The sequence below is a fragment of the Parus major genome, chromosome 13 (assembly GCF_001522545.3).
Source record: "Parus major isolate Abel chromosome 13, Parus_major1.1, whole genome shotgun sequence".
Taxonomy (NCBI): domain Eukaryota; kingdom Metazoa; phylum Chordata; class Aves; order Passeriformes; family Paridae; genus Parus; species Parus major.
This window is the reverse complement of record NC_031782.1, coordinates 1,063,506-1,075,572: the sequence shown is the minus strand read 5'-3', so window position 1 is coordinate 1,075,572 and position 12,067 is coordinate 1,063,506. Positions and strand designations below refer to the sequence as shown.

General features: G+C 49.8%; 3 protein-coding genes across 6 annotated transcripts in view; 2 read left to right on the top strand and 1 right to left on the bottom strand.

The window, feature by feature from the left end:
* The first annotated feature begins 46 nt into the window (after positions 1-46).
* Positions 47-6,214, top strand: RNF14 (ring finger protein 14). 3 transcript variants are annotated; one of them, XM_015642164.2, is made up of 8 exons: positions 47-553; positions 1,055-1,234; positions 1,736-1,887; positions 2,190-2,717; positions 3,362-3,590; positions 4,181-4,353; positions 4,849-4,979; positions 5,569-6,214. In XM_015642164.2, the coding sequence occupies exons 2-8, from the start codon at positions 1,081-1,083 to the stop codon at positions 5,630-5,632; spliced, it is 1,431 nt and encodes a 476-aa protein (XP_015497650.1). In that variant the 5' UTR covers positions 47-553; positions 1,055-1,080; the 3' UTR covers positions 5,633-6,214. The 3 variants fall into 3 exon arrangements, with proteins under 3 accessions (XP_015497650.1, XP_015497652.1, XP_015497651.1); XM_015642166.3 differs by having other exon boundaries at positions 362-553; positions 1,091-1,234; XM_015642165.2 differs by lacking the exon at positions 47-553 and having other exon boundaries at positions 1,123-1,234; positions 1,740-1,887.
* A 1,124-nt stretch (positions 6,215-7,338) lies between these two features.
* On the bottom strand, positions 7,339-12,001 carry GNPDA1 (glucosamine-6-phosphate deaminase 1). 2 transcript variants are annotated; one of them, XM_015642167.3, is made up of 6 exons: positions 11,757-11,997; positions 11,579-11,680; positions 10,317-10,499; positions 9,562-9,746; positions 8,820-8,994; positions 7,339-8,549 (listed from the first exon to the last, which is right to left on the bottom strand). In XM_015642167.3, the coding sequence occupies exons 1-6, from the start codon at positions 11,878-11,880 to the stop codon at positions 8,452-8,454; spliced, it is 867 nt and encodes a 288-aa protein (XP_015497653.1). In that variant the 5' UTR covers positions 11,881-11,997; the 3' UTR covers positions 7,339-8,451. The 2 variants fall into 2 exon arrangements, with proteins under 2 accessions (XP_015497653.1, XP_033373550.1); XM_033517659.1 differs by lacking the exons at positions 7,339-8,549; positions 8,820-8,994 and adding an exon at positions 9,002-9,189 and having other exon boundaries at positions 11,757-12,001.
* The window catches only part of NDFIP1 (Nedd4 family interacting protein 1), a 22,455-nt gene continuing 22,266 nt past the window's right edge, over positions 11,879-12,067 (top strand). Inside the window, exon 1 of the mRNA XM_015641474.1 lies at positions 11,879-12,020. Within this exon, the coding sequence (XP_015496960.1) occupies positions 11,879-12,020 (142 nt within the window). The remainder of the gene's footprint in view (positions 12,021-12,067) is intronic.

Genomic DNA, 12,067 nt, shown 5'->3' with positions numbered 1-12,067 from the left:
CTTCCCGTCCCTTCCCTTCCCGTCCTTTCCCTTCCCTTCCCGTGCCTTCCCTTCCCGTCCCTGCCCGTCCCTCCCCGCCGCCGCTCCGCGAGGGGCAGGGCCGGCCTCCCCTCGCTGTCCCCGGCCCGCTCGGCCCGGCCGCGGCTGCCCCGGTGAGGAGCGGCTGAGGGGGCCGGGCTCTGTCCCCGGGGCCCGGGGCACAGCGCTGGCAGCGGCCGGAGCCGCCATAGCGACGGCGGAGCTGGGCCTGGAGCGCGGGGCCGTTCGGAGCCATCGCCGCGGGGAAGGGCCCGGCCCGGCCCGGCCCGGCCCGCAGCTCGGCCCCTGCTCCTGCGGCTGGAAATGAGCCCCAAGCCCTGAGCGATCGGGCACGGGAGCAGCGGGGGGACTTTAACCCCGAGCGGGTGGTGGTGGTGTCGTTGTTTGTCCGCAGCAGCCCCAGGCCGGGGCCAGCGCCGTTCCCGTGTCCTGAGGGAGGAGAAGGGTCCGGGCCTGGAGGGATGCTCAGGGAGCGGCTCCTCGGCTCTGCCTCTGCGCTGCCCTGACTCGAAAGGTAACTCATCAAACTGCCTTCATTTCCCGCAGTGTAGAGCTGAGATCCTCCACGAGTGCATCTACAAGATGCCTGTGCAGGATTTGAACCTTTTTCTGATGTTTTCAATCACAAATAGGACTGTTTGCTTTACAACACTGGACAAGAGCTACTGTTGCTTATCCATTTCTCATGTGTTTTTTAGGGGTTCTGTTTTCTTCCAAACATCAGTGAAATGTCCCTGTGTCACCTGTGCCATCTCCATATTTCATTATTTCCCCCCTTACAGCTGTCTTTACCTGCTAACACACAGTCAGCTTTCTGACCAATATTCTGTTAGGTTTAGGGTTTTTTTGAAATTTTATAAAGCTATCAATATTTTTTTTCCAACCTTTAAAATACTTTATTTTTCACATTGTTTTAGATTGGTTACCTGGGTTTTCCTAACGCTTACTATGCTATAAAATAGATGCCTCAAGTTGGTAATTTGAACTGGATGCATTAACTTGGTTGATGTTGCAGAGTGGTGGTAACTACAGAAAAGTTAAATGTCTTCAGAGGACAAGGAGGCTCAGGAGGACGAGCTGCTGGCTCTGGCCAGCATCTACGATGAGGATGAGTTTAAGAGAGCAGAGTCTGCCCAAGGAGGAGAAACAAGAATTTGTCTGGAGTTGCCTCAAGACTTCAAAATTTTTGTGAGGGGTGAGTTGAGATGTTCTGTGTTATCTCAAGGGATTACCAAGCTCAGGTGGTCGTTGGGGAGTGACCTGAGGTAGCAGTGACTGGACAGAGCTGTGGCTCACCCTCTGCTGTGCTTGTTGGGGATTGTGTTTGAGCAGTTTAATCCTCAAACGCAGAGCATCTTCAGTAAGCTTTAAAATTACAGATGAGTAATAGCACTTCTTCAGAATAATTAAGTTTGTTTATTGGGTTTTTATTCCCCCAAGGATATGTGTTTCCAGGCTCCTGGTTTGTGCAGGATCTGACATTTCACGGTGCTGCTGTTTAACTGCTTTAATCACAGACCTCCAACCCTGTGACATTTTACTGCACTGACAGTTTTGGTATTTAGGGTGGAACAAAGTTTTAACCCCAGAAATATATCAAACTAACAGACATTGGATGCTGTCAGAAACAGCAACAGTTGGTTAGTTTTCATTTTTTCTGTTATTTCTCCCACTGCCTCGGTGGGCCCTGGCTCAGGCAGTTCCACAGAGAGCCTCCAGAGCAGTGGGTTTGAATATTCCGTGTGCTTCCTGCCTCCCCTCGTGCTGAACTTTGAGCTCCCACCTGACTACCCATCGACCTCCCCGCCCGTGTTCACCCTCAGTGGGAAATGGCTCTCCCAGGCCCAGGTTTGCAGAGGATTTTTTACATTTTGACTGCTGAGTAAGTTAGTAACTAACAGTTAAGCAAAGTGAAAAAACAAGTGATGTTGCTTGCTCAGTTGCCTCTTCTTTTGTCTCTTGCTGGTTTTTGTTTTATTACTTTTCTGAGGAAGGAAAGCTTGCATCTGTGAGAACTATTTTACATGTATTTTATGGATAAAAACTGCTGAATCTGAAACCAAAGTTTGCACTAAGGATTGTGTGAGGGGAGGAGCCCAATGAGGAGTACTCAAACTTACTGAAATCAGGAATTCTTTGTTCTTTCTCAGCTCAGCGCTCTTTGCAAACACTTGGACAATGTGTGGGAAGAGAACCGAGGCTGTGTGGTCCTGTTTGCCTGGATGCAGTTTCTGAAGGAGGAAACATTGAATTACCTGAATATTTCATCGCCATACGAGCTGAAAATGTGCCCTCAGGGCAAGGGGCAGAGCTGGACACCAGTGGGGCCCCTCGAGCCTGGGAAGGACTGTGGGGGTGCCACAGGCTCTGCCACAGCTGAGGAGGAAATCGTGGATGCCAGGGCTGTGCAGGATGTGGAATCCTTGTCCAGTCTGATCAGGGAGATCTTGGACTTCGACCAGGCCCAGAGGAGGAAGTGCTTTAACAGTAAGATGTACTTGTGCAGTATCTGCTTCTGTGAGAAGCTGGGCAGTGAGTGCATGCACTTCACCGAGTGCAGCCACGTGTACTGCAAAGCCTGCCTGAAGGACTACTTTGAAATCCAGATCAGGGATGGACAGGTGCACTGCCTCAACTGCCCCGAGCCCAAGTGTTCTTCTGTCGCCACTCCAGGCCAGGTAATTCCCGTGCACAGGGGCTGTGGAGCTCTGGAACCCAGCCCGAGTTCAGGGCCAGGCTGTGGCTCTGCATGGTGGACACTGGCAATCACACAGGCATTGAGGTCAGAAAAGACCTCCAAGATCACCAAAGTTTGGCCTTTGACCCAGTCCCACCTTGCCACTAAACCATATCATGAAGTGCCACATCCATCCAGGGATGGGCACTCCAAACCTCCCTGGGCAGCCCCTGCCAAGGCCTGGGCACCCTTTCCATGGTGAAATCCCTCCTGATATTCAACCTGAGCCTCTCCTGGCACAGCTTGAGGCAGTTTCCTCTTGTCTGTCCCTTGGTTCCTGGGAGCAGATCCTTGACTCCCTGTGACCTGAAGGAGACTCTAAAGTGGATTCATCCCAGCTGTTGGTGCCTTTTCACTGACTTGCTGTTTGTTGCTGCAGCAGGCTCAGAATTACAGATGCAAGGAATCAGAGAATCCCAGACTGGTTTGGGTGGGAAAGCCCATCCATTCCCACCCCTCCCACTGTCCCAGGCTGCTCCAGGCCCTGTCCAGCCTGGCCTTGGGCACTGCAAGGGATCCAGGGGCAGCTGTGCCAGGGCCTCAGTGGATGTGGGTGAGGGATTTCTTCCCTGTTTGTGTTTGCAGGTGAAGGAGCTGGTTGGGGAGGAGCTGTTTGCCCGCTATGACCGCCTGCTGCTGCAGTCCAGCCTGGACCTGATGGCTGATGTGGTTTATTGCCCCCGGCCTGGCTGCCAGACCCCCGTGATGCAGGAGCCCGGCTGCACCATGGGCATCTGCTCCTGCTGCAACTACGCCTTCTGCACCCTCTGCAAGATGACTTACCATGGTGTGTCCCCCTGCAAGGTCACTGCAGGTGAGGCACCTCCTCCTGGGCTCCACAGGCACTCCCAGGCACAGCTAAATCTTGGCTGGAAAAGTCCAAAGTTGAGCAAGGCAACTCCTCACCCTGAGCTTTCTGAAAGGCACATTCATTTGGAGGAGGGCTGTTGCTGGCAATTAAATATTCCTTTGGTGAGACTCCTCAGCTCAGGAGCTCCCTAAACTGCTGATTGTCAAATGCTGAGAGGCTGTAGCAGGACAAGAATTTCTTTATATTTCCACTACTTTGTATTGTCAGAGTTAATACTGGAATCAGGTGGAGGCTTCTCTCTCTGTCTGGCCTCAAAATCCTGTGACAGAATTTCATTAAATATATAGTCAGAAAAAATATTTCCATTTAGAGTTTATTTTACATTGTTCTAATTCCATCAACAGATCTCTTTTATAATAAAACAGTGTAAAACTGCTAAATTTTGGTTTTAATATTACCATCTTATGTATTTTAATAGTTTTCTTGCTTTTTAATTCATGATGTTATTGTTCCTTGAGAATCTTTATGCTGCAATTAGCTGGACTTCTATATCTAATATCTTACAAAAGGTTTGGTTTGATTTTGCCCCCCAGAGAAATTAATGGATTTGAGGAATGAGTATTTAGAAGCAGATGAGACAAATAAAAGATTTTTGGAACAACGCTATGGCAAGAGAGTGATTCAGAAAGCCCTGGAGGAGATGGAGAGTAAGGAATGGCTGGAAAAGAACTCCAAGTCTTGTCCTTGCTGTGGGACCCACATCGAGGTGAGTGAGGAGGGAAAGACTGGGGAATCATGGAACAGAAAATAACCCCCAAGGAGGCAGTTCTGGTGTGTTGGAGCCTCTAGGGAGAGGAAATCTCCTGGAAATACTGAGAGAAGTTTCCATTTCTGTGTGACAAGGAGAAGGTGATGTTTGTGGATCCAAAGGACTGGAGTACAATTGCTGAAAGGTGGTCAGGCTCCCACACCTAACAGGTCCAGCTTGACTCTGGATCTGTATGAACCCTTTTGTTTTCCAGGTGTTTCAGGCTACCTCTGGTTCACACTAGAGCCAGGAAGTCTATCCAGCTTCAGAAAAATACTGATTTCCAGTATTATTAGTATTATAACCAATTCCCAGTGCTGGATTCCAGCTCCCAGTGAAACCAGTGTGGGGAGCATGTGTTCACTGACTGCTGTGGTTCTGAGGGCTGGTGGAGGGACTGAAGCCTGCCACAGTAGGGTTCTGCTATCACCATTTCTTGTTCTTTTCCCCCAGAAACTGGATGGCTGTAACAAGATGACCTGCACAGGGTGCATGCAGTATTTCTGCTGGCTCTGCATGGGCTCCCTGTCCCGGGCCAACCCCTACCGGCACTTCAACGACCCCTCCTCCCCCTGCTTCAACAGGTCGGTGCTTCAGGGACCTCCTGCTCTGCTGGAACACCTGTTTCCTACTTTTCCTTACAGTCTCTCCCAGATTCTTAACCTGAAATTTGTAACTACAGTTTAAGACACAGTTTCTCCTCTCAAATATTTGCACTAACAGTAAAAATCAGGAGTGATTCAGGATGTGGTTTTGCTTTTTAAGAACTTTGGTTTTAAAATTCTGGAGGACTCTTCTGAGCCTGTTCCTGATTCTTTTTTGGTCAGGTCTTGACCTCACCCCTCCTGTGCTGGCACAGCCTGCAGGGAAGTATTTCCCTGCCAATGCTCAGGGGCAGCTCGAGGATTTGGGGAAGAGCTGCTTTAAGGAGCTGCAGATTTGCCTCCCATTCCCTTGGGAAAGAGCCAAGGGACAGAGGTGCTGCTGTGGGACAGGTGACAGGCAGGTCTCAGGAGGGTGACAATGGCACTGCCTCTCTTGCCCCTTCCACAGGGCACGGATGGTGGTTGGTGATACTGAAAAAAAGTTACATTTTTTGCATTTATGGTGATAACTTTTTTAACATATTTGACTTTCTTTATGCTCTGATATCACTGATTTTCTGTCTTGCAGATTGTTTCAAGCCATGCACATTGATGATGGGGAGTTCTGGGAAGTGGAAGATGATGATCAGTAGCCTCCTCCAGCACCAAAAAGTGAAGGAACCAGAGGCAGATGCTTTTTGTGTGTCCTTTGTTTGCTTTTCACTTCCATTGTGTGACAGAAGAGTGGTAACTGCCCTGCACTGCAGGACATTCACACCTCAGAGCCTGTTGCCAAAACCAAAGGAGACTTTTCCCCATCATGGGATCAGGATCATCATGGAATGCCCACACAAACATGTCCATTATTAAAGAAGCCAGAAATTGGAAAACCATTGGAAAAATATATACCAAGAGGTGCCCCTTTTTTAAAAGCCAACAGATAAAACTGAAGCCTCAAATCCTGGAAGTATTTTGGGGGTTTCCTTTAGGGAGACTGACCCCTGGAGACTCTTGGATCATGAATATTGTGGGGCTTGGGGTGGTTTGGTGGAGCTGTAGTGCTCTCTGGAGTTGCTTGGGCTGGGGGAGTTTCCTGATACAATACAGAGAATTTCTTCCATATTCAGCAACAGTTTGTTGCTTTTATGAATTTCCTGATGTGCTTCTCTGAAAAGCAGTTCTGGCTGTCACTGGTACTTTCTGATGACATTAAAGCTGATTATCCCCAACCCTTCTCCCTGGCTGCTGTGCCTGAGCCTTTGCATCCCTGAGAGCTTGGGCAGAAAATGACCAAGAGCCATTTCCAGGGATTTCTGAGAGGCTGGTGACTCCCAGTGTTGCTGTTGGATTCCCTCACGTTGCCTGTCCTTGTTTTGGCAGGGATGAGTGCCAAGGCAGTGAGCTGAGGATGTGACCAGTGAGAGGGTGAAAAGTATCAGGAAGAAATGAACTTGAATTCCTCAAGATACTAACAATTACCTTGTGTTCTCAGTTGATTAAGTAATTTATTTTTTATTAACTCTTCATATAAGAAATTTGATTGTTGATACTTTTGCTTCTGGACTAGATCCTTTATTTCCACTGGTTTTGCACTTCAAATTATTTCAGAAACCGAATTGTTTCTCCTAAAATCTCAGCAAGTGGTTTTGAGAGTATGAAGGTGATTACTGGAGGCAAACACTGATTTTTTACAAGTTTTTCCAGTTGCAGAAGAGTCTAAAAGTTTATTTGAAAACTAAAGTTGCATGTGCTGTGTTCAAGAGCAGTCGGGCCTGGATGGAAATCTCTGGAGCTGAGATTGCTCAGGAACTCAGGGTGATTACAGCTCACTCAGTTCTGACTGAGAGTTAATGAATTTATCCTGGGATGTGTGGCCAAAACGAGTGGTGCTTCAGTTCCTTCTGCAGAGGAGGAGACTGCACTGTTGGAACTGGCACAGAGATTAAAAATATGAAAGGAAGAGCAAATCTCACCTCAGCTGGATCTCTAGGTCAGCGTGTAGGAAAAGTGTACGTTGTGTATGGTTTGAGTTGTATTTCCTGCACCTTTCACATGCACTAAATTCACTTTAAGATGGCAATCACAGTGTCCCTGTTTGTCTTCCTTCTGGCATGGATTTGGCAGTCCAGAGCTCCCACCTGCAGCTGGCAGAGGATGTGTTCTGCTCACGGGATTTCTGTGGATGCCTAGTGCCCTCCCACCCTGAGGGCCCTGCTTTTCCCTCTGAGAAAAACCTTCCAACAAACACTGGGCAGGAAGGGGGGAGCAGCAGGAGCCCTTCCCACCAAACTGCCTCCAGGACAGCTTTGGTACCATGAGCACACTGAGACCGAGCACCACATACAGGCAAATGTCAACATTTAAAAAATTTAAAGACATTTAGTGAAGGAAGTTACATTACAGATCAACAACTTACAAAATTTCTGTATAAAGAAAATAAATGTTGCCCAGTTTTCTTGCCCCTCGTGTGAGAGCACTGGATAGAAATCCCAGGAATCACATTTCAGAATTGGTGGGGTCTTGGCTGTGTAGGGTGTCTGTACTTAAACAGAGGCTGAAGCCAGCAGGAACAGAGTGTTTCCTTTGGGGCTGGTTTGGCATTTCCTCAGAGAAACAGAAAATTCTGGAGAAGAGAGAGCACCAGGCATAGCAAATCATACCTGGGCCTGAACAGGAGCAAGGGCTTTGTGTGTGACAGCAGTGCCATGCTCAGGTGCCTGAGCTGCACCATGGACCCTGTGTGGGGGATGCTGCTGCAGCCTCTTCTGCTGAGGGTCTCAAGTCCAGCATGTGGCTCTAAGCAGGGCTCAGCCAGGGCTTTATCCAGTCAGGTCCTGGCAACCCCCTAAGGAGCCTGCACAACCATGGGGATCCTGCCCCACTGCTTGGCTGCTCCCACTGTGGGGTTTATCCTCTCCAGTGTGAGCATCGTGTCTCCACTCAGGCCCCACTGTCCCTTCCCATCTTCTGCCTGGTTCCATCTTCTTCCTGCCCTCTCATGGCTCTGGGTGCTGCTCTGAGCTTTCCTTTCTCCAGCTGGACAATCCTCTTTTCCAGGATTCTAATGTGAGTGGCTCATGGAGGAGGAAGGAGTAACACAAGATACTTCTCCTAATTGCAAGGAATACACCCCAAAGTGATCACCCACTTGCTTCTGTTGTACTTCCATTTATCCTCACTTTTCAGTTCTGCAGCCCTCAGTCCACAATTACAGTCAGTTCACAGATCAAACAACTTATTCTTCATTTCCTTCAGAGAGTGAGTTGGTGGCAGAAATTTGTGGAAAACAGAACACTGGATCCCATCCTCCTTTGGGTTATTAAGGCAGGTGTTTGGCATCTGTCTCTTTAATGGAGAGAAGGAACCATACAATCATTCTGCTAATTTAAAAACAAATATGAGATCAGTTTCTGCAGCAACTCCCTTTTCTTCCAGCTGTTTTCAGCAGCTGGCTCAGCACTGCCCCAGCACATTAATCACTGTATGGCTTCTTGGACTGGCTCCTCTCTGCTCCCATCTCCTTCATGCTGTACAAGGGCTCCACGAGCTTGTTGTGAACCAGCATTAAACCTGATGGAGAGAGGCAAAAGACAATTTAAGTAGACAAAATAAAGGAAAGTCCTCCTTCATTGGATGCTAATAGAATTATACATTGCTGTTGTCCTTGTGCCTTTGCTCCACACCAAGCATTAAGCATTTACCTTCACACTTGTACTACTGCAGTATATTTAAGGAATATACTCCTTTGGGAGCTGCTTATACAGCAACATCTCTGCAAAGCATGGCTCGTGGCACCTAAAAATGTAACAAAACAGCTGCCTGGCCTGGTCAAACATTCACCTTTGAAATATTTCACTGTTTTGACTCTGAGCTCCAGCGTGGCGTCCTCATCGCACACGAACACGGTGTTGGGGTGCTGCTGGAAGGCCGACACCGTCCACATGTGGTTGACACCGTCCTCGATGGCTTTGTACAAAGCAAAGGCTTTGTGGGCTCCCGTGATCAGGATCATCACCTGCACCCCCAGACACAGAGAGGGGCAGTCAGGGCCTGGCACGGGGGGTCAGGGAGAGCCCAAGCCTGCCAAGCTGAGAACGGGGACATCCCTGTCGCCCACAGCCACTTCTCTGTGCTGCTGCTCTGGTGCTTCAGCCCTCAATGAAACCACAGCCTGGTGGGTCACTGGAGTGATCCTCTGGGCACCTGTACACTGAGATTTAACGAGTGTAGATCAAGGAATAGACTCCAGTAAAAGTGGTCCCACACAGTTTTCATGACCAGCTGGTGTGACATCAACTCAACCTGATTTCTGCAGTTCCTCTCCAGGTGAGATCCCTAACCAAAACCACCCTCCCAAACCTTCCTGGCTCCTGGGGGGAACAGCAGATGCAGGGTGACACAAACACAAATGCCAGCAGAGATGGAGCAAGAGGCTCCAGGTGTTGCAGGATGCCAGAGGACAGGAGGATCAGGCATTCTGTGGCAGGAATACCCTACTCCAGAGGACACGTGGCTGCTCCATAACAGGATAACCTTTGGCTGCTCCAGAGGGACTGCAGGAAGCCACTTCTTATTTCCTCACCTCTCTGGCATCCATGACAGTGCCTACTCCAACTGTCAAAGCCATGGTGGGCACTTTGGAGAGGTCACCATCAAAGAACCTGGCATTGGCCAGTATGGTGTCCATGGCCAAGGTCTTCACTCGTGTCCTGGACACCAGGCTGGATCCCGGCTCGTTGAAGGCGATGTGACCATCAGGGCCGATACCTGGGACAGGGACAGCGTGAGCAGAGGGTCAGCTGTGGAAGCAGAGCCAGCAGCTCTCCCAGGAGAAGGACAGGCAGTGCTCCTGGGATCACAGAGCTGAGAAAAACCCCTGCAATTCCTCTGCTCCAGCTCAGATTCGTGTCTGGTAGAACAACAGCAAGAGCCCCCTCAGAAGCCACCAGACAATTCCCTGATAGCGCTGGGACAACAACAAAGCAAAGTAGGTGGCAGAACATTATGGGAAGAGTTTGTGTGGGAAAAGCTACTCCTAGCAGTTTCCTGTTGCCACTGACAATTGATAAACACTTTGTATTTGTGCAATTCTAGCCCTTCCCATTTCTGCTAACATTTCCTGAACAATTCACTGACTGCACTGAGAGACCTAAAGCTGGGAGTGCTACATGGGGAGACAAGGCTGCTGGACACAAGCAGTGCCCAGGGCCACAGACTGTGGGGTGGATTTCACTGCAAATGCACTGCAAATGAACAATCCTGGCAATAAATGAGAGCTGGGGAGGACAGGCCCAGCTTTGGGACAGGGTTTAGAGGCTGCTGCTCTCGGGTTCTCACCTCCAACAAAGAGCTCGATGCCTCCAGCTGCTTTGATTTTCTCCTCAAATGCATCACACTCTGCCTGGAGATCAGGAGCATTTCCATCCAAGATGTGGACATTTTCTGGTGAGATGTCAATGTGCTTGAAGAAGTTATTCCACATGAAGGAATGGTAACTTTCTGGGTGATCCCTTGGAAGACCTGGTAACAGAGCACACAGCACTGAAGGCAGCTGGAGCAGTACCACCCATAACAAAGCACTTCCATACCCTTGCAGTGGCTTTGGTGACACAGCACTGCTCTCTCTGTCCCTTGTCACGCCCTCAGCTTTCAGAGTTGTTTTTATTTCCCTAAATACCAGAATTAAAATCAGCTCCTGTAAGACACATGCCCACACTAACATACAACAGATGTTTAAAAAGTAGGTGTGTGCTGTGCCTCATTTGTCAGTACCTTTTTTCCTTTTCACATTAGTAAGAATTATTAAAAAAATGTGCAGAAGCCTGGAAGATAATAATTATAATTATTGCATATTTACCCTGCCTTGAATGCTGTAAACCCACACTGGACTGCTTATTCCCTAATGCTGCTTGATTTTGACTATTCACAGAAAAAAACCCAACAAACTCCTGACCAGGATAAAATTAGCATTAGCAAATATTTAGCTTGTATTTTTTTTCACCTTTGGATCTATTTCTTCTGAAGAGACTATTTCATCACGACTTCAGAAATGACAGTCCTTTGCTATCTCAGCAGGAGATACCAGAGGGCACTCAGGGAACACAGTGGTCCTTGCAAGGGACCTTTACAATGCCAGAGCAAAGGTGGAAGTTAATGCTGCACACTGCAGTGATAAGCTGTTCCTTACCTGGTCAGTACCTGAGTGCAGCTAACGTACAGCAGTGTCTGTAATAGTGTGTGCAATACTGGGCAACACCCAGTGTCCAGTTTTGTCCATATGTTTCCAAACCTATGGAAAAATTTCAAATTTCTTCCACAGGTTTTCAAACTGTCCCCCTTTGCCAATTCCCTGGAGGTGTTTAAGGAAGGACTGAGGTGGCACTCAGCGCCATGGTTTAGCTGACACGGCGGTGTGGGGTCATAGGCTGGCCTCGATGATCTCAGAGGTCTTTTCCATCCTAACCGATGCTGTAACTCTGTGAAATGTTGTCCATCTTACCTGGACAGGTGAATTTCTGGCACCGCCAGGCTCTGCCGGGCTAAGGGTCCGGCAGCTCCCGGGCAAGGACAGAGGCGACGGGACAGGCTGCGGCACTCACCCACGTACTCGTCCATGTTGAAGGTCTTCACGTACTTGAAGGAGAGGTCCCCGTTGCGGTAATACTCCACCAGTTTGCTGTAGCAGCCCAGAGGGGTGCTGCCTGCGGGGAGCGGCCGCCTCAGCCGGGGCAGGGCCCGCGCTCGGCCCCGGCCCCGCGCCCGTCCCCCGGCACCCACCTGTGGGCAGCCCCAGCGTGAAGAAGCGCCCGGGCCCGGGCCCGAACTGCACGATGCGGTTGCGGATGTACTTGGCCGCCCACTCGCTGGCCTGAGAGTAATTCTCCAGGATGATGAGCTTCATGGTGGGGCCGCCCGGGATCGCCGCCTCCTCCCGGGATCGCCTCTGCCCGCGCTCGCCGCCTCCTCTGCGGATCACCTCTGTCCGGAGCCTCCGCTTCCTCCCGGCTCGCCCTGCCCGGGATCACTTCCGCGGGCCGGGAGGCGCCGCCCGGGCCGCCCCCATGGCTGGGCGGAGAGCGCCGGGCCCG